Raw genomic sequence first — 22478 nt, forward strand, 5'->3', positions numbered from 1 at the left:
CTATTGAGCAACAAACAAAACCAAAATGCAGTAGCTTTTTTAGGACAAAGTTATAATGTAGATCTATGAAGACCGGCCTTTTCTACATATCAAAATAAGAGTTTTCAATATATACAATAAAAATACCATTCACATACAGATAACAATTTACATGTCTAAATTCTAATTCCTTGTTCAGAAAGTCCATGCCTTTCTCTAGATTTCCCCATTTCTTCAATGGTATCATCATTATTTCTATGTTCCAGACAGAAAACTTAGTCATTCTTGGATGCTTCTTCCTACAATATAAGTACGATTATTGTCTACTAGAGGCCCAATGCACGAAATTCGTGCATGGGGGGGGTGTCCCTCAGCCCAGCCTGCACCCTCTCCAATCTGAGACCCCTCAAGGGATGTCCGACTGCCCGTTTAGGTCCGATCCACATAGGATCGGACCTAAACGGGCAGTCGGACATCCCTATCACAATCCAGGACTGCTGGCTCCCAACTGCTTGCCTGCCTGCCTTCCTGATTGCCCCTAACCGCTTCTGCCTGCCAGCCCGATCACCCCCTAACCACTCCCCTGCCAGCCTGATTGATGCCTAACTGCTCCCCTGCCAGCCTGATTGCCCCTAACTGCCCTCCCCTGAAGGCCTGGTCCCCCCCAACTGCCCTCCCCTGCAGGCCTGGTCGCCCCCAACTTCACTCCTCTGCCGGCCTGGTCACCCCTAACTGCCCTCCCCTGCTGGCCTGATCACTCACAACTGCCCTCCTTGCAGGCCTGGTCCCTCCCAACTGCCCTCCCCTGCTGGCCATCTTGTCGTGGCTATCTTGTGTCCACATGGGGGCAGCCATCTTTGACCACATGGGGGCAGCCATCTTGTGTGTTGGAGTGATGGTCAATTTGCATATTACTCTTTTATTAGATAGGATAGAGGCCTGGTGCATGGGTAGGAGCCAGCTGGTTGCCCTGAAGGGTGTCCTGGATCAGGGTGGGGGTTCCCTTGGGGCATGGGGTGGCCTGGGCGAGGGGCCTGTGGTGGTTTGCAGGCTGGCCACGCCCCCCGGCGACCCAAGCGGAGGCCCTGGTATCTTGGGTTTATTTATCTTCTATAATTGAAACTTTGTAGCCTTGAGCGGAGCCAAGCCTCCTGCTCACTCCGTGGCCGCAGCCATTTTGTTGGGATTTATCTTCTATAATTGAAACTTTGTAGCGGAGGCCAAGGCAGGCCAGGGCTGCGGGAGCTTGGCTTCCTCCATCACTGGGGGCAACTCAAGCCTCCTGTTCTCTCCAGCTTCGTGGATGCTGCCATTTTTGTTGGGATTTATTTATCTTCTCTAATTGAAACTTTGTAGCCTTGAGTGTAGGCCTGGGCCAGCCAGGACGGCAGGGAAGCTTGGCTTCCTCCATTGCCGGGGAAACCCAAGCCTCCTGCTTGCTGCAGCTCCGTGGCCGCAGCCATCTTGGTTGGGTTAATTTGCATACTCGCTCCTGATTAGCTGGTGGGCGTGGGTTGTGGGTATAGCGGATGTATGGTCAATTTGCATATTACTCTTTTATTAGATAGGATGAGCTTTTTAACAAAGATACATGTTTAAAACTGCTGGTAAGCAGTTCTGCAACTAATACTCCTACTATCCCCTCCAACAGCTAAAGATGGATGCTCAAGCTAAATGCGATTTTTACTGACCTATTACCTCTTAAAATTGTTGCTTCTTTTGTATAACAGTTGTAATCACCCAAGTCCAGATGATCAAAACTGTAATAACCTCTTTAAGCTTAGACCAATTTAAGACAGGCCTCACTGTTTCCATTCTCTCTGTCTCCAATTTGTATTTTATGTTGTGGCTAGTTCAACCATCTGGCTTCATTGAATCATCTGATATTTAACCATTTCCAATCATCTGACATCATTTAACATCACACTGCTCAAAAATGGCTAACAGTTCATATCTACAAGATGGCCACAGAATCACAGCTCTAAAAAAAAAAAATCTCAGTGGAAGTCCTCCCCCGTCACCCCCATCCAAATATGACAATGATGGGCCAGAAATTAATACTATGTCAAAGTTAGAATTAATTCCTTAATTCAACTGGCATGTATGGAGAGTCTAGTTTAGACTTGTCTAATCTAGTCGGTATCAGACACCCACTAGATACACTGCATTATCTTTAGCATCTAGAATAAAAGAAATGGAGTCTATATTCCAGTGGGTGGGTAAAGCAAATACAAATTCCACAATGCCTGGGGTTCAATGTTACTTTTAGTCCATGTTAAAGTACTTTTAATGTCTTTAATCTGGTGTGAAAAAGCTCTCACAATCCAACTTCTATATACTTCTCTACTCCTATCTACCCAAGATAAGTCCAATCAAGCTGGTTACTTGTTCACTGAATACTTAACACATGTTTTCACCAACAAGAATTCTCTTCCTACTCCTACATTTTTTAAGCCAACTGAGTCCTACACTTCTTTCAAGGTATACTTCAAATCACATATAATGAGAAGGCTGAATTACGACTCTTTTGGCACGTAAGTTATCTACAAAATACTAGGAAACTAATTACTATTATAATGTACTGAAATATACAAACCATCTTTTTATACCCTACCAGTTTTTATTCTATAGTCTAATGACTTTTAGGATAAAACCTGTGAATTATAGATCAACATTCAGTGTAAATAAGTAAAACTAGCTTTCCTGGAAAATTCTGAAATAAGGATTTCACAATTGTTCTCTAGCACCTAAAACACTGGGAATGATATCCAGAACTGCCTGGTTTAAGATTAACAGTCTGATTAATATTAAGAACTTTTAATCTTAATCAAATCACAGTAGAGTAATTGAATGACTCTGAAAATCATTCACAATGTTCCCAAGTAATAGCCCATAATACACAATTTTCTTTTACATCTATAACCCAAATTTACTGAATGGAAACAGAAATAAAATTTATTAAAAAAAAAACAACCAGAACAATTTCAGCTAATTCCAGTGGATTTAGATCTCTGAGCTAGCACAAAAATTCCAGCTGCTAAATAAAAAACAAACAAACAAACAAACAAACAAACAACATGTTTCCCTCAACTTTTCAAACCCTATCTAATCAGGAATCAGCCTCAATTCTCTCTGGAAAAAAAAAGGGGGTGAATTGCAATCTGTTATATAAAAACTAAAAGGAATTTTGTCCTAACTGCTTTAATTCTGTTTCCTCCCAGACAGAATGTTCAAACCTTGCAATCGAAAGGCTAATAGAATTAGTGACAAAGTCAAATTACACAAACAAAGTAATTAAAACTCCCCATTATTTCTAACTTGGTTGTTATGAGGCTGGATTCAGCTAGATTCTTACTGGTATGAACCATTAGTTTAGAGGAATTTGAACATACCTTATGATCCCATTGGAAAACAAGGCTCTTCAAACTCCCTACCAAATCCAGCTAGTTCTATCAAAGAAAATTAGTTTACCTCGCAATTCCTCAAGGCTCATTACTCTCTGATACATGAAAGCCCTTTATACTGCTCCAATCTAAAATGCACTATCCTTCAGATATCCTTCATTGATGCTATTGTTTATTGCAGTTTCTATTCTTTTAACAGTGGACAAAAATTGTGCCCAGTATATTAGTACGCTTATTTGGATCTTTTCGTTACCAATGGCAGAAATTTTCAAGTTAACTGAAGATTTCTTTGAACAGGGATCAATTAGCCCTTTACACAGGGCTCAAACCTGCTACCTATGTAACCCAAAGTTTTTTTGCTCTTGAGGTCTAGAAAAAAGGTTAAAAACCAGAAACAGGTAAAGGAAATAATTTCAAAGTTTGTATTTGTGTCATGTTAGCGATGCTTGATTTCTACATTTGTTATTATTATTACTAGAGGCCTGATGCATGAAATTCATGGAAGGGGCTCGGCCCTTGCAGCCTTGGCCGGCCCTTGCAGGCCCTCACATCCTCCGCTGGCCCTTATAGTCCCTCGAGCTGCAGAAGGTCGTCCGGAAGGATGTCTGGATGGTTATTCTGTTTGGTCAAATTAGCATATTAGCTATCCTATCTAATAGAGGGAATATGCTAATTGACTGTCACACCCTCTAAGATGGCGGTGCCCACAGCCACAAGATGGCGGCACCCAGTCCCCTCAGCCCTGCTGGGGCGGCAGGCACGAGGCATGGCTGGGCCTGCCCCCAGGTGTGTCCAGCCGCTCCACGTGCCTACCTCCAGAGTCCCCCAGTCCCCTCAGCCCGCCAGGGCCCGCCCAAGGCACAGGCAAGCCTCGGGTGTCGGCTGCCCAGCCACCCAGCCGAGGCCTGAGACACAGGCAAGCCTCAGATGTCGGCTGCCCAGCTGACCAGGGCAGGCCCGAGGCACAGGTAAGCCTCGGATGGTGGCTGCCCAGCCGCCCAGGGCTGCCCGAGGCTCAGGTAACCAGGGCCGGCCGAGGCTTGCGCTGCCAGCAGTAGCAGCAGCAGAGGTGTGATGGGGGGGTGTCGCCTTCCCCTGATCACCGGGTCACCTCCTGCCCTTGAGGGCTCCTGGGCTGTGAGAGGGGGCAGGCCGGGCTGAGGGACTCCCCCTCCAGTGCATGAATTTTCATGCACCGGGCCTCTAGTTTATTATATAGGATTATTATTATTATTTCTCCTGCATTTCCTTGGAAAAAATGTTTAACTTCTGAACCTATTTTCTTACCTGTGAAGTGAAGATATAATCTACTGACTACTTATCTGGACACAAAAGATTAAAACAAGATAGTATATGAAAAACACTTTGCAAGGTGATTGGCAACAAGCAAGATTACAGTAAATGTAAGCTCATTTGCTCTCATTTAAAATTGTACTTTAAGTTCATTAAACACATTTTAATCACTGCAATTTGCTGAATGTCAATGGATAAAAGACTAGAACAAGAGACAACTTATTTCACTGCTAGGCATTCACAATGATGTTAATTATAAGAATGGCAATACCTAATAAGTACTGATTGATAAGTGCATGTCAGGCACTTTACTATGTTCTATATCCTTAATCATCATAAAAATTTTAAGCTCTGAGAAGTTAAGTAACTTGCCTAATTCAAGCAGACCCAACTCTAGAGCACATTTCCTCCAGAGGCAACATAAAATTGTGTTTCACTCCCTACAATTCTGTATTCACTTCATAAATACAGAGTGCTTATGACTTGCCAGTTTCTAAACACTAAGGAATACAGCAAAGAACAAGTAAAATAAAACCCCCAACCCTTAGAATTTGTATTCTAATTGGGACTTTAAATATTGTAAGGCTGTGATAAAAGCCATAAGGAAAATAAAGCCACAAAGGGATAGAAGTAAAATGTGTGAACACTTAAGAATGTTTTAGATAGGGTAGGCAGGGAAGGCCTCTCTGAGCAAGTTAACACTTAGACTTGAATTAATTGCATGTACAAAACAATGACATACAGCAATTTATCATCAGTGCACTATATATGATTGCTAAACCATCGTCTACATTTGTCCCCTTCACATTGGCACTTACAGACAGGTTCAAATGCTCTCAGGTCACAGAATGACATTATAATTGACATTTATGGATTCAGTATAGCATTTTGATGTGAGCAGGGGATCTGGAATCATAACTCTGTTATTTTGTAAATATGTAATCTTAAGCTAACCATCCTGGGCTTCAGACTGTTTATTTATCAAGTGTTGATAATAGTAGTATACCTCCTTCCAGACTTGCTGGAAGAATTAAAATACATAATACATGCAAAGCGTTTTATGCAATGTCTAGCACAGAGGGTATATATTATTAATACGCACATTGCTATAAGCAGCTATTTGCATGGCAGTGTACCACTGCAGTGTCAGATATGTTACAGTAAATTGATCTACAGAAGAAAAACCTGTCCTTGAGAGGCTCGGTTTTTATGGGGGGACAACAGTTAATATCAATATAATTATTATTTTATTAATAAAATACAGGTAGAGTGTGGTAGGAACAGAAGAGGGAACAATACCGGCATGACTTCCTTCTAAGAATCCTAGAAATACTTCTGGTGAAGAGTGCCAGAGGACTGAGGATACTGACTCATACATTCATACAGATTTGCTTTAGCATCCCTGTTATAGCAGGCCAATAAAGCTCTAGTTTTAAATATACATTCTCAGGAATACTGTCTTTGAGCCTCTCAAGGAGATCAAAACCCCTACTTCATTATGTCTATAAAATCCATCCTTTTTACTGTAAATACTACTTCCATGTTTACCTTCCCAACTAGAAAGTGGGAGGAAGAACAAAACATACTATCTGTATCCCCAAACTGACACATAGACGATAGATGTTAAATAAGTGAATAAGTGTTGAAACAAATTTTTTAAAAACGTGAAACTAGAGCTTATGGTTCAACTGACTAAAGTTCTGTGATCTTTGGAACTAAAAAAGTAATCCTAAGCTGTTAAAGAGGGATTCTTCTTTCCTTTCCTAAGTTAGTACTAAACCTACAGATTTAGGAGGGGGCAATTTACTGATGATTAATTGGTTATACACAGTAAATCTGGGATGGAAAGCAGATTTCATTAATAAATGTGCAATAGGTTAGGTAGACTAATGTAATACATACTTGTAAAAAACTAGTTGAATTACATTCAAAGCGGATTTAAAAGAAATTACAATACTTCAAGGCATATTTCAACACAGTCATTACTATCGTTTATATAATCATATAAATCATTGTCTAATCTAGGCACTTACTTAAATCCCCCATTTATCTCAGCACCAAAAACAGGAGAAAACTTTAGGAAATTAAAAAAGGACATAGCTCTTTTTATCCTCATTGGAAGCCAGAAATTGAGTTTGGTGAAATTAAGAACGCATTATCCAGATAAGAAATATAATTGACAGTATAGAATAATGGACTGTAGATAATACAGAACTAAATTTTTTACAGCTGAGAGGAAAAATAAAGCACAAGTATATGCCTGCTATATACTTAGAAACTAAGGATTCTAACACAGTTCCAACTGACTTAAAGAATTCCTCAAGCTTTTTATTCTTTTTTACATCCTGGCTTATTATGTTACTTTATTAAAAAGCAACTCCTGAATAAGGAAGAAAAATGTAATTAAATAGGGTTAAATTCCTTAGTGAATTTGGGTACTTAAAAAGGTTTCATGAATGGGAGGATAATAATTTATTCAAATAATGTTTGGTATTACATTATTTACCCTACTTTTTATTTATTTAACCAAAAATATGTTACACGGAACTGAACAGGACCTCAGGTGATCACTGTTTCAGCTCTCCCTTTTCAAACTTTAAACGTGTTTTTTTTTAATATATATTTTATTGATTTTTTACAGAGAGGAAGGGAGAGGGATAGAGAGTTAGAAACACCGATGAGAGAGAAACATCGATCAGCTGCCTCCTGCACACCTCCCACTGGGGATGTGCCCGCAACCAAGGTACATGCCCTTGATCGGAATCGAACCCGGGACCCTTCAGTCCTCAGGCCGACGTTCTATCCACTGAGCCAAACCGGTTTCGGCTCCCTTTTCAAACTTTAATGTGTACATGAATCATCTTTGGATCTTGTAAAATGAATGTCTTGATTCAATCTACCTGTGATGGGGCAAGAATTTTACATTTTTAGCATGTGTCCAAAAGATGCAGATTATGCTGGTCTGAGGATTGCACTTTGCATAGCAAAGATCTAAATACTAGTGATTCTCAAAAGTATGGTACCACGATCCTTTTAGGGGACCTGCAAGGTACTTCCTTTTCCAAGGACATATCTGCATGAAGCCTGATTTTCTTCATACACTTCAATCAAAACAATGTTATTGCAATAGATTGAATGGAGAAGCAGGTTTGAGAATCTAATTATCTCCTTTTTTGACCAGACATTGAAGAGATCTGTAAAAAATGTAAAAATGCTACTTTTTCACTTCATTTTAAAAGCAAGTTATGGAAAGAATTTTTTTGGTAAAATGTCACTGATGTCAACATATATTGAGCTTATTATATTATTTCTTAATAATTAATCATAAAATTCCATGTTAATTTTTAATATGGTAAACTAAGTATAAAATAAGTAAACAAAAGCTCTTTGGGTTCTTTAATAATTTTTAATAGTATAAAGAGGGCCTGATACAAGAGAATTTGAGACTCATGAGCTAAATCATTTAAGTCTGATAGCTTCTATCTTTTGATCACTTCTCAAAAGATCTTAATGGATAGATCTCAAATCTCTACCAGTAGGCCTTTAAAATGCCTAAAAATAATCTTGCCAAGCTCTTTTTGCCCCCCCCCCACTTTTTAAGTACTTATTGAAGTATAATTGATGTAATATAAACTACACAATTTGAAATATACACATTTTTATATTTTGATACATATATGCACTCAACTATACTAATAAAAGGGTAATATGCTAATTAGACTGGACACCTTCTGAACATCCTTCCGGACAATGCCATGGTGGCGGGGGTCAAGGCAGAGGCAGTTAGGGGTGATCAGGCTGGCAGGGGAGGGCTGTTAGGGGCGATCAGGCTGGCAGGGGAGGGCAGTTAGGGGCGATCAGGATGGCAGGGGAGGGCAGTTAGGGGTGATCAGGATGGCAGGGGAGGGCAGTTAGGGGCGATCAGGACGGCAGGGGAGGGCAGCTAGGGTGTGATCAGGCTGGCAGGGGAGCAGTCAGGGGGCGATCACGCCGTCAGGCAGAGGCGGGTAGGTGTGATCAGGCTGGCAGGCAGCAGAGGTAGTTAGGGGCGATCAGGTAGGCAGGCAGGTGAGTGGTTAGTAGCCAGCGGTCCCAGATTGGAGAGGGTGCAGGCCTGGCTGAGAGGCCCCCCCCCCCCGCGCCTGTACATGAATTTTGTGCACCGAGCCTCTAGTAAATATATAAGCACAGGTAAGAAAATGATATCCATTATTCTAATTGCTTCCTTTGCCAATTTACTTTATGTCCAATTAAAATTTTTCTGGGCTTATTATTAGTCTCCTCCAAGTCAAGAAAACAATTGCTGAGCACCTCCCTCTTCCAATTATGCATATAAGCCTCTTCCCCCAAGAAATTAAAAGGAATAGTTCTAAAAATTGAAACTCATGGGTCTCAATCAGAAAGGGCTCATGACTTAAGGAATTGTCTTAAAACATTTCAGACTAATTATGAAATTATAATTTGTTTTTTTAAAAATATTTTTATTGATTTTAGATAAGAAGGGAGAGATAGAAACATCATTAATAAGAGAGAATCACTGATGGGCTGCCTCCTGCAGGCCCCCTACTGGGGATGGAACCTGCAACCCAGGCATGTGCCCTTGACTGGAATCGAACCCGGGAACCTTCAGTCCACAGGCCAATGCTCTGTCCACTGAACCAATCAAGCTAGGGCTACTTGTTTTTTCCCTATGAAATTCAGAGACCAAAGTAAGTAATTATAGGGTAAAAGTTATGGGGAAGCAATTCAACAAAACAAAACACAGACCTACCCCCATAATGCAAAAAGTTACTTGAACTAGTTATTTAGAAATTATAACTATGAGAACTACAAATTGAAGGAAGAGCATGTGAACAGATAACATTCTTTCAAATGCTTTCTAGTCCTGGAATTTTGATTTTAACTATTAAAGTTATTATTTTCTGCTCTATTTGTACAAAATGTTTCTCCTATTCTATAAAATGTATCGCTTGTATATGTGAATCCGTTTCTACTTGCTAATATTAAATTTCATTTTAGTAGGATAATTTTGCTAATATTTCAAAGGTGACCTTGAGTTCCTCTTTTGCAGGGAATTCAAATTAATCTCTCAAACTTACATAGTGTTTGACAATATTTGGGATTCCTTTCATTGAAATGTTTATTCTTCAAAATATTTACTGAGTGCCTACAATGTACCATATGCTATGTAATAAACACAATATGTATAAACAAAGGTTTAATAAACTGACTTCTAGGACAATACCTTTTAAGATACTTGTTATATTTCATCCTTCCTGTTTCCAATTGTAATTCAACTAGTTGAAGGTGCCATTTATAGGTTCATACAATTTAAAAATGAGAAAAGAAGGAAGAAACTACAGAACTAAAGGGAAATAAAATCTGTTGAACATAACAATTGTGGTATTAGCCATATAATGTTACTCGGCCATAAATAGGAATGAGGTACTGATTCATGCTACAACATGGATAAACCTTGAAAGCATTATTATAAGTCAAAGATAACACAAAAAACAAAGCATAATACAAAAGGGCATATACTGTATAATTACATTTGTATGAAATGTACACAACAGACCAATCAAATCCATGGAAACAAAAGTATACTATTGGCTGAGTAGAAGGGGGAATGAAGAGCGACTACTAATGGGCATGGGGTTTCTTTTTTGGGGGTGATGGAAGGTTCTGGTATTAGTGGCAATGACTGCAGATATACTATTGTAGATATACCAAAAACCACCGAATTGAACACCTTAAAGTTATTTAAATGATGAATTTTATGATGTGAATTTTATCTCAAAAAAAAGAAAAACTGACAACAGGGTAAGTACTCTACAAAAGAATACAGAAACAGTGATACTCGTCTTTCTAGGTTCTATTAAACTAATACCAAATACTTCATTCATTTGAGAAAGAAATTTTCTTTTCAACTGAGCTGGAGTTACCATTTGCAAATAAAGATGCATTTGTTTATTAGGCACTCTCAACTACTTTTTCTTAAAAAATCAATTTATTTCTATCAAATAATTGCTTATATAAATTTTTATCTAATATTACGGTGGTGCTGTGCCTGACAGTCTGAAACATAGTGCTTTTACCATTAGCCTCCAGTAAACAAATTTTTAATCAATAGGGTTTTGTCATATTTTTCACCTACTCATCCTACACAGTCATTATTTTTAACCAGTTAATTATATTTGCTCTGTTAGGTGTGGAACGGAGATAAATTTTAGATAATTAGTTCTACCATATAATTTGACTTGATTTTTTTAAACAGTGGAGTTATTTTTATAGTTCATTTTATTTTATGTATTTATTTTTTCTGTTTTTATTGATTTCAGAGAGGAAGGGAGAGGGTGAGAGAGATAGAAACATTAATGATGAGAGAGAATAATTGATCGGCTGCCTCCTGCACACCCCCCGAGTGGACATCAAACCTGCCACCCAGGCATGTGCCCTGACTGGGAATTGAACTGTGACCTCCTGGTTCATAGGTCTACGCCCAACCATTGAGCCACACCAGCTGGGCTATAGTTCATTTTATATAAAGAAACCTAAGATTCCATGATCTTCTGAAACATTTTAAGTACCAACCTTTGTTTAATGAAATGATCAGGAAGTGAATTCACAAGATTAATTAAAGACACTGATCACTAATAATAGAGAAAGCCCAATCAATGCATACTCTAACAGCAGCCTACAAAACAGTGGAGCCCTTGTCTGCTGTTACATAATGAAATCTATCCCAATTTCAAATTAGAAATACTGCAAGAGTAACAAAGAAGGCTGGTGGCTGAGAGAGAGAGAGAGAGCAGAGAATGTTTAAAAATATGGCTATCTTATTTATACTTTATTCTTCTAGTCCAGTGGTCGGCAAACTGCGGCTTGCGAGCCACATGCGGCTCGCGAGCCGCAGTTTGCCTCTCTGTTGACTAATGAGTTTGCCGACCACTGCATAAGGCATTACCCTTATCCAGAAGTTTTGACTTCAGGTTAAAGACATTAGTACAGCCCTTACTAGTTTGGCTCAGTGGACAGAGGGTCGGCCTGTGGACTGAAGGGTCCCAGGTTCGATTCCGGTCAAGGGCATGTACCTTGGTTGCGGGCACATCCCCAGTAGGGGGTGTGCAGGAGGCAGCTGATCGATGTTTCTCTCTCATCGATGTTTCTAACTCTCTATCCATCTTCCTTCCTCTGTGTAAAATATCAATAAAATGTGTTTTTTTTAAAAAAGATATTAGTACATTATTAAAATGTTTTTAAGTGTTTTTCCCTAAGGCAGTGGTCAACAGAGCGGCAAACCGCGGCTCGCGAGCCGCAGTTTGCCGACCACTGTTTTAGTCTGTTGGATATCAAAACATTCAGAATTATTGGAAGGTAATATAAAGACACTGGTTCATAAACACTTATGCTGCTTAAAATCCAGAATGATCACCTGAGTAGTAATCCTGGGTTTGTTTAAGATGCCATTTATTCTTAGGCCAATACTAAGAATAAGTATGGCCAATGAAAAATGGTTATTACATTAAAACCTCTTACGTTTTCATCAAAGAATTAAAATGACAGCTCTACTCTTAACGGAGAGAAGACTGTTCACAAATTTTCAGAGCTAATAATTTAAGTAGCTACCTGTCTGTACCAAGATTCTCATATATATTCTAAGTACAGAAGCTGGCTAGTAATAATATTATCATATATCAGATTAGAAATTATTTACAGAATTCTTTAAAGGGAAAAATTTTAAGACATTGTGGTGACATGTGTTAAGACTGGAGCAGCAACTTTTTCTGTTAAGAGCTAGACGGAACGCATTTTATTAGGCTTTTTGATCCATATAGTCTGTTGCAATTATTCAACTATCCTATCTAATAAAAGAGAAACATGCAAATTGACCGTACCTCTGCTACACCCAAAAGCCACGCCCACCATCTAATCAGGAGCGAGTATGCAAATTAACGCAACCAAGATGGAGGTTAATTTGCATACCCAGGCGCAGAGCGAAGACTGAAGACAGTGTAGAAGGAAGCCAAGTGCTGCAGAAGGGAGCAAAGCTGCGGAGAAGCAAGCGGGGCAGCAGAGAAGGTAGGGAAGCAGGCAGGGCGGCGAAGAGGGCTGCAGGAAGCCCTATTCTTGCAGGAATCTGCCTGCAATGGGCCTCTAGTCTATGTATATAAAAGGCTCTCCCTTTCTCTCTGAAATCAATAAAAAATATATTTAAAAAAAAAGAAATATTAAAAGGCTAAGTGACCGACTGTCCGTCCATCTGACCGACTGACCAGCCGGTACATATGACGCATGCTGGCAATTTAAAAATAAATGTTGCCCTAGCCAGTTTGGCTCAGTGGATAGAGCGTAGGCCTGTGGACTCAAAGGTCCAAGGTTCGATTCTGGTCAAGGGCATGTACTTGTTTGCGGGCACATCCTCAGTAGGGGGTGTGCAGGAGGCAGCTGATTGATGTTCCTCTCTCATCGATGTTTCTAACTCTCTCTCTCTCCCCCTTTCCTCTCTGTAAAAAATCAATAAAATATATTAAAAAAATAAAATAAAAATAAACGTTGACTCACACAAGCATGATACATATAAAGTATTCACTGGTGCCAATCGCACGTGTGTGTTTCTCAAAGCTGAAGTATTAACAGGATCTGCGGAAGGAGAGTTTGTTCTGATTCCAAGAATTGATTTGTCCCTGTCTGACACTGGCCTCCCATTTAAATTAATTTGAAGACAGTTTCCCATGATGCCAGCATTTGCGATGACTATTAATAAATCACAAGGACAAACTCTAGGCAGAGTAGGAATATTCCTACCTGAACCCATTTTCGGACATGGTCAGTTATATGTTGCTTTCTCTCGAGTTCAAAGAGCATGTGACGTTAAAGTTGTAAATACTTCATCACAAGGAAAATTAGTTAAGCACTCTGAAAGTGTTTTTACTCTTAATGTGGTATACAGGGAGATATTAGAATAAGTTTAATCAATTTATCAGTCATTGTTTTTATCAATGTTTTTATATCATGTTTTTGTTGTTGTTATATCATGTTGTTATTGTTTATTTATTAATTTATATATTATTTTCATATACATTTTACTAATTTTCTTTCATCTCTGACACTTCTATTATAGAGAAGGGGTGAATAGCAATATTAAAATATTTCTTCTAATTTCCTTTCAATGTGCACAAATCTGTGCACCAGGTCACTAATGTCACTATAATATGTAAAAACAGACATAGATAATACAGAAATGAATGAGTATGGCTGGGTTTTGTTAATTTATTTATGATGCTGAAATATGAATTTGGTATAATGTTCACATGTTATGACATATTCTTTTGATTTTCACGATTTAAAAAATGTAAAAACTGGCCGGCCGGCATGGCTCAGTAGTTGTGTCAACCTATGAACCAGGAGGTCATGCTTCGATCCCCAGTGTGGGGTATATAGGCGGCAGCTGATCTATGATTCTCTCTCATCATTGAGAGAAGGTAAATAGCATGTACAAATGTGCAGAAATAAAGGAAAGTATGTGGAATATGTTTAAGATAATAAAGAGGACTAGCTTAACTAAAAAAGTATTTAGAAGAAGATAAGGAATAGCAAAAGAGAACGTTAAAAATTTGTACATGCTTTGATAAGCAAAAAAATTAATTTATAATATAAACTACTTCTGGAAGATAATGTTAAGGTGTGACATAAGATGTAAAATCAGAGTTTTGACAATGAGAATAAAGGCTTGCATCTAAGAGTTATTCTGAAGCAAGAATCTGATAAACTGGAAGTAGAGAGTAAAAAAACAAGGAGTCATATATACTTCTTGAGGTTTCAAGAATTCTAAATAAAATAAAGGGGAAAGTCATCCAGTAAATAAGCCACCCTATCTCCAAAGAAAAAATGGAAATTATTTTATGCATTGAGGAAAAAAAAGGTAATAATAAAAGACCTGAACTTGGAATACAGATCTAGAACTCTAAGAGGCAAAGCAGATGAGCTTTTTTTTTTTTTTTTTTTAAATATATTTTATTGATATTTTACAGAGAGGAAGGGAGAGGGATAGAGAGCTAGAAACATCGATGAGAGAGAAACATCGATCAGCTGCCTCCTGCACACCTCCCACTGGGGATGTGCCCGCAACCAAGGTACATGCCCTTGACCGGAATCGAACCCGGGACCCTTCAGTCCGCAGGCCGACGCTCTATCCACTGAGCCAAACCGGTTTCAGCCAGATGAGCTTTTTAAGGGAAAAAGTATAGAATAATGATTAAGATACTTATTACAATTATCTGAAGCCTAAAGAAACTACATTTCTCCTGCCTGAGTTGAAGATCAATGCTTTAGAGAGCGCTACCATGAATTAGAAACTGGGGTGGGATGGAGAATGTGTGTTGAAAAGAGGCTGATGAATATAACAGTAAGGACTCAGGAGAGAGACGTGGAGATAGTAACAACCTATATATATATATATATATATAAAGAGGTAATATGCTAATTGGTCCTAACTGTGTCACAGTAAGGACCAATTTGCATATTGACAGACCAGCAGGAGGCTGTGCGCGCAGCAAGGGGTGGGCGGCCAGAGCCAGTTCCTAGGGGTCTGAGGAGAGTGCCTGACAGGAGCCAGGACTGCAAAGAAGGAAGAGGAAGCGGCCACGGGGAGCTCTTCTGTTCCCCCTGCACGAACACCCTACCCCAGCCCCCACACCCCCGGGGGGACGGACAGACACCCTACCCAAGCCCCTGCACCCCCGGGGGGATGAGAAGGCTGACCAGATGGGGAGAAGACCCAGCCTAGGGGGTAGCTGCAGCCTGCACCTCTGATTCCCGATCTCTACCCCCGCCACCCCCACCAAGAGTGCCCACAACAATACATGCTGGCGACCACCCGTCAGCACCCCTGAGGCACCCGGGGTCCAGTGGGGCCGGGCACGCCTCTCCTCCCTACAACTCCAGACCCAGGTGGAGTCAGGCCTGAGCGGCGGCCCCCCCAGGGTCAGACCCTTCCCCACCCCCCACAGCAGCAGCTCCGTCTCCGCAGAGGAAGTGCGCTGAACCTTGCTGGGGGCACGACTAAACCCGCCCTCCTAGCCCACCTGGCTCCACGCTGGCCCAGCCCCCACCCCGCTCCAGGAGACTGGAGCCCCACCCTGAACAGGTACAGCTGCAAAACAGCCATGTACAATTTAAAGAATGGCGCCAAGTGGGAAGGTTTGACAGTTACTCCCACTTCGGCCTCGCCGCCCCCCTAGCACCCCCATAATGCCCGGCTCCCCCGGCAGTGCTTCCAGGGATGACTACCGCTACAGGGCAGCTGGTCAGAGCCCGCTCCTCCGAGGCCTGCAGAACCTTCTGCAAAGCTTCCATAGCTACAGTCCCAGGAAACAATCATGCCCTCCTCCCCTAATCAGCACTGCCACCTGCGAGGGTACACGTGGGCTTAAAAATAACAATCCCTTCCTGTTTAGACATCATTGACTTGATGAAACATTTCTAGGTTTATTAGCTCAGCACCTCCTCATGACAACCCAGTGAGGTAGGCGGAGAAGAGATTACAATTCCCATGGTATGGGTATGTATTCAGAAATGAAGCTCAGAGAGGAAAAGTGTCAAGCCCACTAGTTCCCAAGGTGCAGCACACGCCCCACAGAGGGGGCAATTTGATTTTAAGTGGGGGCAATTTGAGAATGAGTTAACAGTGAATTTTTTGCATTTCTTATGGTTCTAGGGGGCCTCATCTACAGGGTATCCTACATAATGAAAGACTAATATGCAAATGACTGAATGGTGCAATGACTGGTCACTATGATGCACGCTGACCACCAGGGGGCAGACACTCAATGCAGGAGCTGCCCCATGGTGGTCAGTGTGATCCCACAGGGCAGTGGTCGGCAAACTGCAGCTCGCGAGCCACATGCGGCTCGCGAGCCGCGGTTTGCCTCTCTGTTGACTGAGTTTGCCGACCACTGCGTAAGGCATTACCCTAACCCAGAAGTTTTGACTTCAGGTTAAAGACATTAGTACATTATTAAAATGTTTTTTAAGTGTTTTTCCCTAAGGCAGTGGTCGGCAAACTCATTAGTCAACAGAGCTGCAAACCGCGGCTCGCGAGCTGCATGTGGCTCACAAGCCGCAGTTTGCCGACCACTGCCACAGGGGGAGCGCTGCTCAGCCAGAAGCCGGACACACGTCTGGTGAGCACAACGGCAGTGGTGGGAGCCTCTCGCGCCTCCGTGGCAATGCTAAGGGTGTCCGACTAACAGCTTAGGCCCACTAAGCCGCCAGTCGGACATCCCCGCAGGGCTTCCGGACTGCAAGAGGGCGCAGGCCAGGCTGAGGGACCCCTCCCCACCAAATGTAAAATTTTGTGCACCAGGCCTCTAGTAATTGACAAAATACCACAAAAGTTACAAAGCTGAGAATAACTTGAGAGTAATGCTCTTTTCCATACAAACAATATCTATTATTTTTATTGGGTATAAAGACCCTAATGGTTCTTACCATTCATGCTGAATAAAATAAATTAACTGTCCAAAGTAGTTGCATACCTATCACACAGTAGAATCACATACAAATTACAAAAAAAGGACATTATAGGAATATTCACAGCAATTATAATTAGTGAAGTAATCAAAGATATGTCCAAAAACTTTGTGAAGACATAAAACTAATTTGGTCTCCCTAATAAAAACATCTCTTAAGTTTTTTTTAAAAAAATGTATTTTTATTAATTTCAAAGAGAAAGGGATAGGGAGAGAGAGAGACAGAAACATCAATAATGAGAGAGAATCATTGACTGGCCGCCTCCTGCCCGCCCGCAACACTGGGGATCGACCCACAACCTGGGCATGTACCCTGACCGGGAATAAAACTGTGATCTCCTGATACATAGGTCAATGCTCAACCACTGTGCCATAAGTTTTTTAGAAGTATATTAAATTGCCATTCAAATCAGCTATCAAAATCTAAATAAACAACTTATAATCACATCTTCTAATATATAAAAGTTCAATGAAACTGCATCACTAAAAATGAGTTAACTAGATACTATGTGCCTCTTAATCCTCCTATATAATGAAGAGCTAATATGTAAATGGTTGTTACACCCTCACACCATAATGGCTCAGACACTCAACACTGGGGAGAGAGGACTGGGGACCAGCCAGGCACAAATGAGCTTGTGAGAGAGAAATGGGGATCAGCCAGGCACAAATGAACTTGCGAGAGAGAAATGGGGACCAGCCAGCCTGCAGCCCAGGAGAGGGACAAGCCGCTGGCCCTGTAGTCCCGGGTGCCAGCAGCTACGCCTGCGCTTGCGGCCTGGGAGAGGGACAAGCCATTCCCCACAGTCCACACTGTCCCAGGTGCCAGCGACTGCGCCTGCGGCCTGGGAGAGGGACAAGCTGTCTGCCCTGTGGTCCTGGGTGCCAGTGCCAGTGCCTGCAGCTACAGCCCAGGAGATGAACAAGCCGCCCATCCCGTGGCCCCGGGCACCAGCGCCTGTGGCTGTGGCCTGGGCAAAGCTGCCCGCCCATGGTCCCCTGCAGGGACAGCTGACCCAGGAGAAGCCGGCTTGGGTCCTGGGTGCCTATGGCCGGCCAGAGGGAGGGAAACCCGCATCCTGGGTGCCTGCAAGCAGCCGGAGGAGGGAATCCTGGGCCCTGGGTGTGGGGCGAGGCAGAGGCGATTAGGAGCAATCAGGCCGGTAGGGGAGCAGTTAGGGGCGATCAGGCCGGCAGGCAGAGGTGGTTAGGGGCCATCACGCAGGCAGAGGGGTTAGGGACGATCAGGCAGGCAGGCAGGCAGGCGAGTGGTTAGGAGCCAGCAGTCCCGAATTGTGAGAGGCAGTTGGACATCCCCTGAGGAGTCCCAGATTGCAGAGGGTGTAGGTTGGGCTGAGGGACAAGCCGCTGCCCCCCCCCCCCCCCCCCCCCGTGCACGAAGTGCACTGGGCCTCTAGTCATATATAAAAGCCTAAGCAATGGGCTGACTGGTATCTATGACACGCATTGACCACCAGGGGGCAGACGCTCAATGCAGGAGCAGAAACCACAGGCATGGAAACATGAAACAGACTGATGAATCTCAGAGGGAAGGGGCTGAGGAGGAAGGGCGAGAAGAGATTAACCAAAGATCTTATATGCATACTAGAGGCCTGGGGTCTCTGAGCCTGGCCTGCACCCTCTCGCAATCCGGGACCCCTCGGGGGATTGTCAGAGAACCAGTTTCTGCCTAATCCCCACAGGCCAGGCCAAGGGACCTCCCCTCCCCCTGGTACATGAATCCATGCACTGGGTCTCTAGTGTAATACAAAATACACAGAACCACATATTTATTCTTGCCAAATTTTTTTAACCTAGTTTTTTTATGTGCCCTGACCAGAAATCAAACCTGAGACTCTGCGGTACATGGGATGACACTCAACCAACTGAGCCACACCAGCCAGAATGAACCTAAATTTCAAGCATTTGGAACTAGTGGTCTCAAACTTGTTTCTCTTGGGGTCCTCCATTACACTTTTAAAAATGATTGAGGACCCCAAAGACTTTTGCTTATGTATGATAGTATTGTTATTTACCGTGTTAGAAATTAAAACTGGGAAAGTTTTAAAATATTAATTCATTAAAGATTATAATAGTCCTAGCCGGTTTGGATCAGTGGGTAGAGCCTTGGCCTGCAGAACAAAGGGTCCCGGGTTCAATTCCAGTCAAAGGCACGTACCTTGGTTGCAGGCTCCTCCCCAACCCAGGCCTTGGTCAGGGCTTGTGCAGGAGGCAACCAATCAATGTGTTTCTCTCACATCGATGTTTCTCTCTGTCTTCCACTCTCCCTAAAATTCAATGGAAAAATATCTTCGGGTGAGGATTAACAACAAAAACCAACAATTTATTATAAAACACTTATAGTAAACCTCATTAAATGTTAATAATATACAACCTTTAAAATAAAAAATCCAATATTTTCCCCCCTAAAAAAGAAAAATTTAGTGAGAATATGGCTTAAAGGAAGACAAATGGATTGTCATATCTTGCTTCTGTATTTAATCTGCTGCAATATCACACATTATTTAGCCTCCAGAAAATGACACTACACTTTTGTATGAATGAGTTAAAAAGACAAATTATTTTTATATCACAGACACCCGTCTACAACTTTAAGGTAAATTTCTGTTTACAGAAATGTAGAAGATAGAATAACAAGTTAAATGACATCATAAGGAAGCAAATAGACAAATCCAGAATGTGAAATATTTCCCAAAACAATTCATCTAATTCCTTCAACAAATCAATAAAACACAGAAAAAGAAAGCAAGGGCAATAGTTCTAGATAAAGACACATGACAACAAAATGTATTCTGTGGACCTTGATGGACCCTATTTTGAACACTGACTGTAAACAGACATCTCTGAAACAATAAGGGAAATATCTTAATAGGTTAGGGTACTAAATGATCCAGAAATTTACTATTACATTTTTGAGGTATGATATGGTTATATAATATAAAAATCTTTAATTTTTATAGAGGCATAATGAAGTACATAGTGGTAAAATGAAACAATGAAATTGAGAAAGAGAACAGATGAAGCAAGTGTAGCAAAAATGGCCCCAATATTCATGTTGCATTGAATAAATGGGAATTCATTTTATGATTCTCTCTATTTTTGTGTATGTTTAAACTTTTTCATAAAAGAAAAAGTTATAAAAATAGTCAATAAAATTACTTTGCTCACCTGTTATGCCTTTTGTGGAAAGCCTCCATTATAGTAAACTTTCAGTGCTTTATATTATGGACCTAACAACTATGCTTCAGGTTTCCATTGGACACTCTAGGAAATACCTCTTTTGGCACAGATGAATTACCATGTGTAAATAGAATATGGTTTAAATTTATACCTTAAACACTGTGGATATTAATAAATGATTTAACAAATTAGTATATCAATTTTAAGCCATTCAGAGAAAAAGTCTGTGAACAAACCAGCTTAGTTTAAGAGCATAACTCAAATAAGTTTTATGGTGGGAGAAAATGAGAACTTACATATCTCATAATAAACATTTAAATGAATGCAAGGAGGGTCCAGAATAAACTAGTGCTTCTTTATGTTTGCTCTCACTGTATGATGATGAGCAATAAATACCTTAACTCCCTCTTCTTCCATCATCTCAGTATGCCTTAACTATTGCTCCCTTCTGCATTATTTGATGTTCTCCAGCTTGGGATTCCTTCTTAATGTGACCTAAGTTCATCAGTCAATGAGAGGAAGACTTACACTGGTCACGCGACGGTATATCTGCGCAGCATTCTGGCACTCTGAGTAAGGATATTCAGATGTGGCCATCTCAAGCATGCACATCCCAAAGGCATAAACGTCAACAGATTCATCATATTTCTCTTCATACATCTCAGGGGCCATGAATTCTGGGGTACCTTTAAAAATTAAAAGAATGATTCAGACTCAATGCAAGTAGAAGCTACAGATATTACTCACCCAGGGAAGAAGCAGGAGTTGACCTGAGAAAGAGAATAAAATGGAAGAGGGAAGGAAGGGAGGGGTATTAGAAAGAGGAACAAAATCTTAGTCTGTTTCATCAAATATATTACAGACCTTTCACTGCAAGGCCTTTATAAAAGAAACTAAAACAGGGTCAAGTGTCCTTATTTACTATTTCAAATGGATTACTGCTGTACCAAGCAGAGCCTTGAAATAAAAGATAAACTGATATCTCACATTGAAAACAAATAAAAGGAAAAGGTAAGAAACTAGCAAGGAATAAAGTAAACATAATGGCATTTACCTGTAAGACAGGATGATGGGTTAAAAAAGATCAAAATACTTGTCTGCCCCCTACTGTATGGTAGCTGTAAGGTTAACACTTAGCAATTTCCAGAGACATTTTTGGTTATAACTAGGGGGAGAACAAGGGGTGTGCTACTGGCAATTAGTAAGTAGAGGCCAGGAATGCTGCTAAATAATCTTACAATGTACAAGACAATCTTTATAACAAAGAATTGTCTGACCCAAAATTTCAATAGTACTTAAGTTGAAAAATCCTGTTTTAGATATATCATATCTTGTGAAGAGTAGGAATAAGGAAAAAAGTTGATAAAACCAAACTTTCAGAATGAACTCATATTTTCACACTTTAAAAAATAAACTTTTAATAGGCTGATATTTTTCAATATACATATAAATCAAACAGACTATTTTAGTAACTAAAATACATATAAATTGTTTCCTTCACATGGGAAATAACTCACTATATCTATTAAAGAAATAAGTATATAATACTAAATATCAACAGAATGACCCAATAAGATTGATAGCTAACGTAAGTTTTATTAAAAGAGTTCACCTTACTTGTTTATAATTTATAAAAACATTGACAGAAGATGATTCTAGAAGCGTAAATACAGAGAGCTACACATCTCATTAAGTAGAACTGATCACTTCCTAAATTCATGTTATGAATTTTTAAAGGTTTATGTTACATAATAAAAGCTCTGAGAGGGTTGAGCTTCTAAATAAAAGGTATGTCAGAAAGCCAGTTAGGCTGCAAGGTACACTTGAAACATACCTATCACACTCTTGGCAAAAGAAGCCCGCTTCAGGGTTGCCAGACCTAAGTCTCCAATCTTGACCGAGCCTGTAGGGCCAGTGATAAAGATGTTGTCACACTTAAGATCTCGGTGAATAATAGGTGGAGTTCGAGTATGAAGAAACTGAAGTCCTTTAAGGATCTGCCGGCACCAGCTTCGTAGAACTTTGATCTTCATCACCTTAAACCTTTTTAGGTATCTAGAAAAGGCAA

At 40.8% G+C, this 22478-nt stretch overlaps 1 protein-coding gene across 20 annotated transcripts in view; it reads right to left on the reverse strand.

The window, feature by feature from the left end:
- WNK1 (WNK lysine deficient protein kinase 1) overlaps positions 1-22478 on the reverse strand; it is a 157837-nt gene that overhangs the window by 59024 nt on the left and 76335 nt on the right. For all 20 annotated transcript variants that reach the window (XM_080662275.1, XM_080662277.1, XM_080662276.1 and 17 more), the window contains exons 3-4: positions 22245-22465; positions 20939-21096 (exon numbers count right to left, since the gene is read on the reverse strand). In XM_080662275.1, the coding sequence (XP_080518401.1) occupies positions 20939-21096; positions 22245-22465 (379 nt within the window). The remainder of the gene's footprint in view (positions 1-20938; positions 21097-22244; positions 22466-22478) is intronic.

Source organism: Plecotus auritus (assembly GCF_963455305.1).
Source record: "Plecotus auritus genome assembly, chromosome: 3".
NCBI lineage: Eukaryota > Metazoa > Chordata > Mammalia > Chiroptera > Vespertilionidae > Plecotus > Plecotus auritus.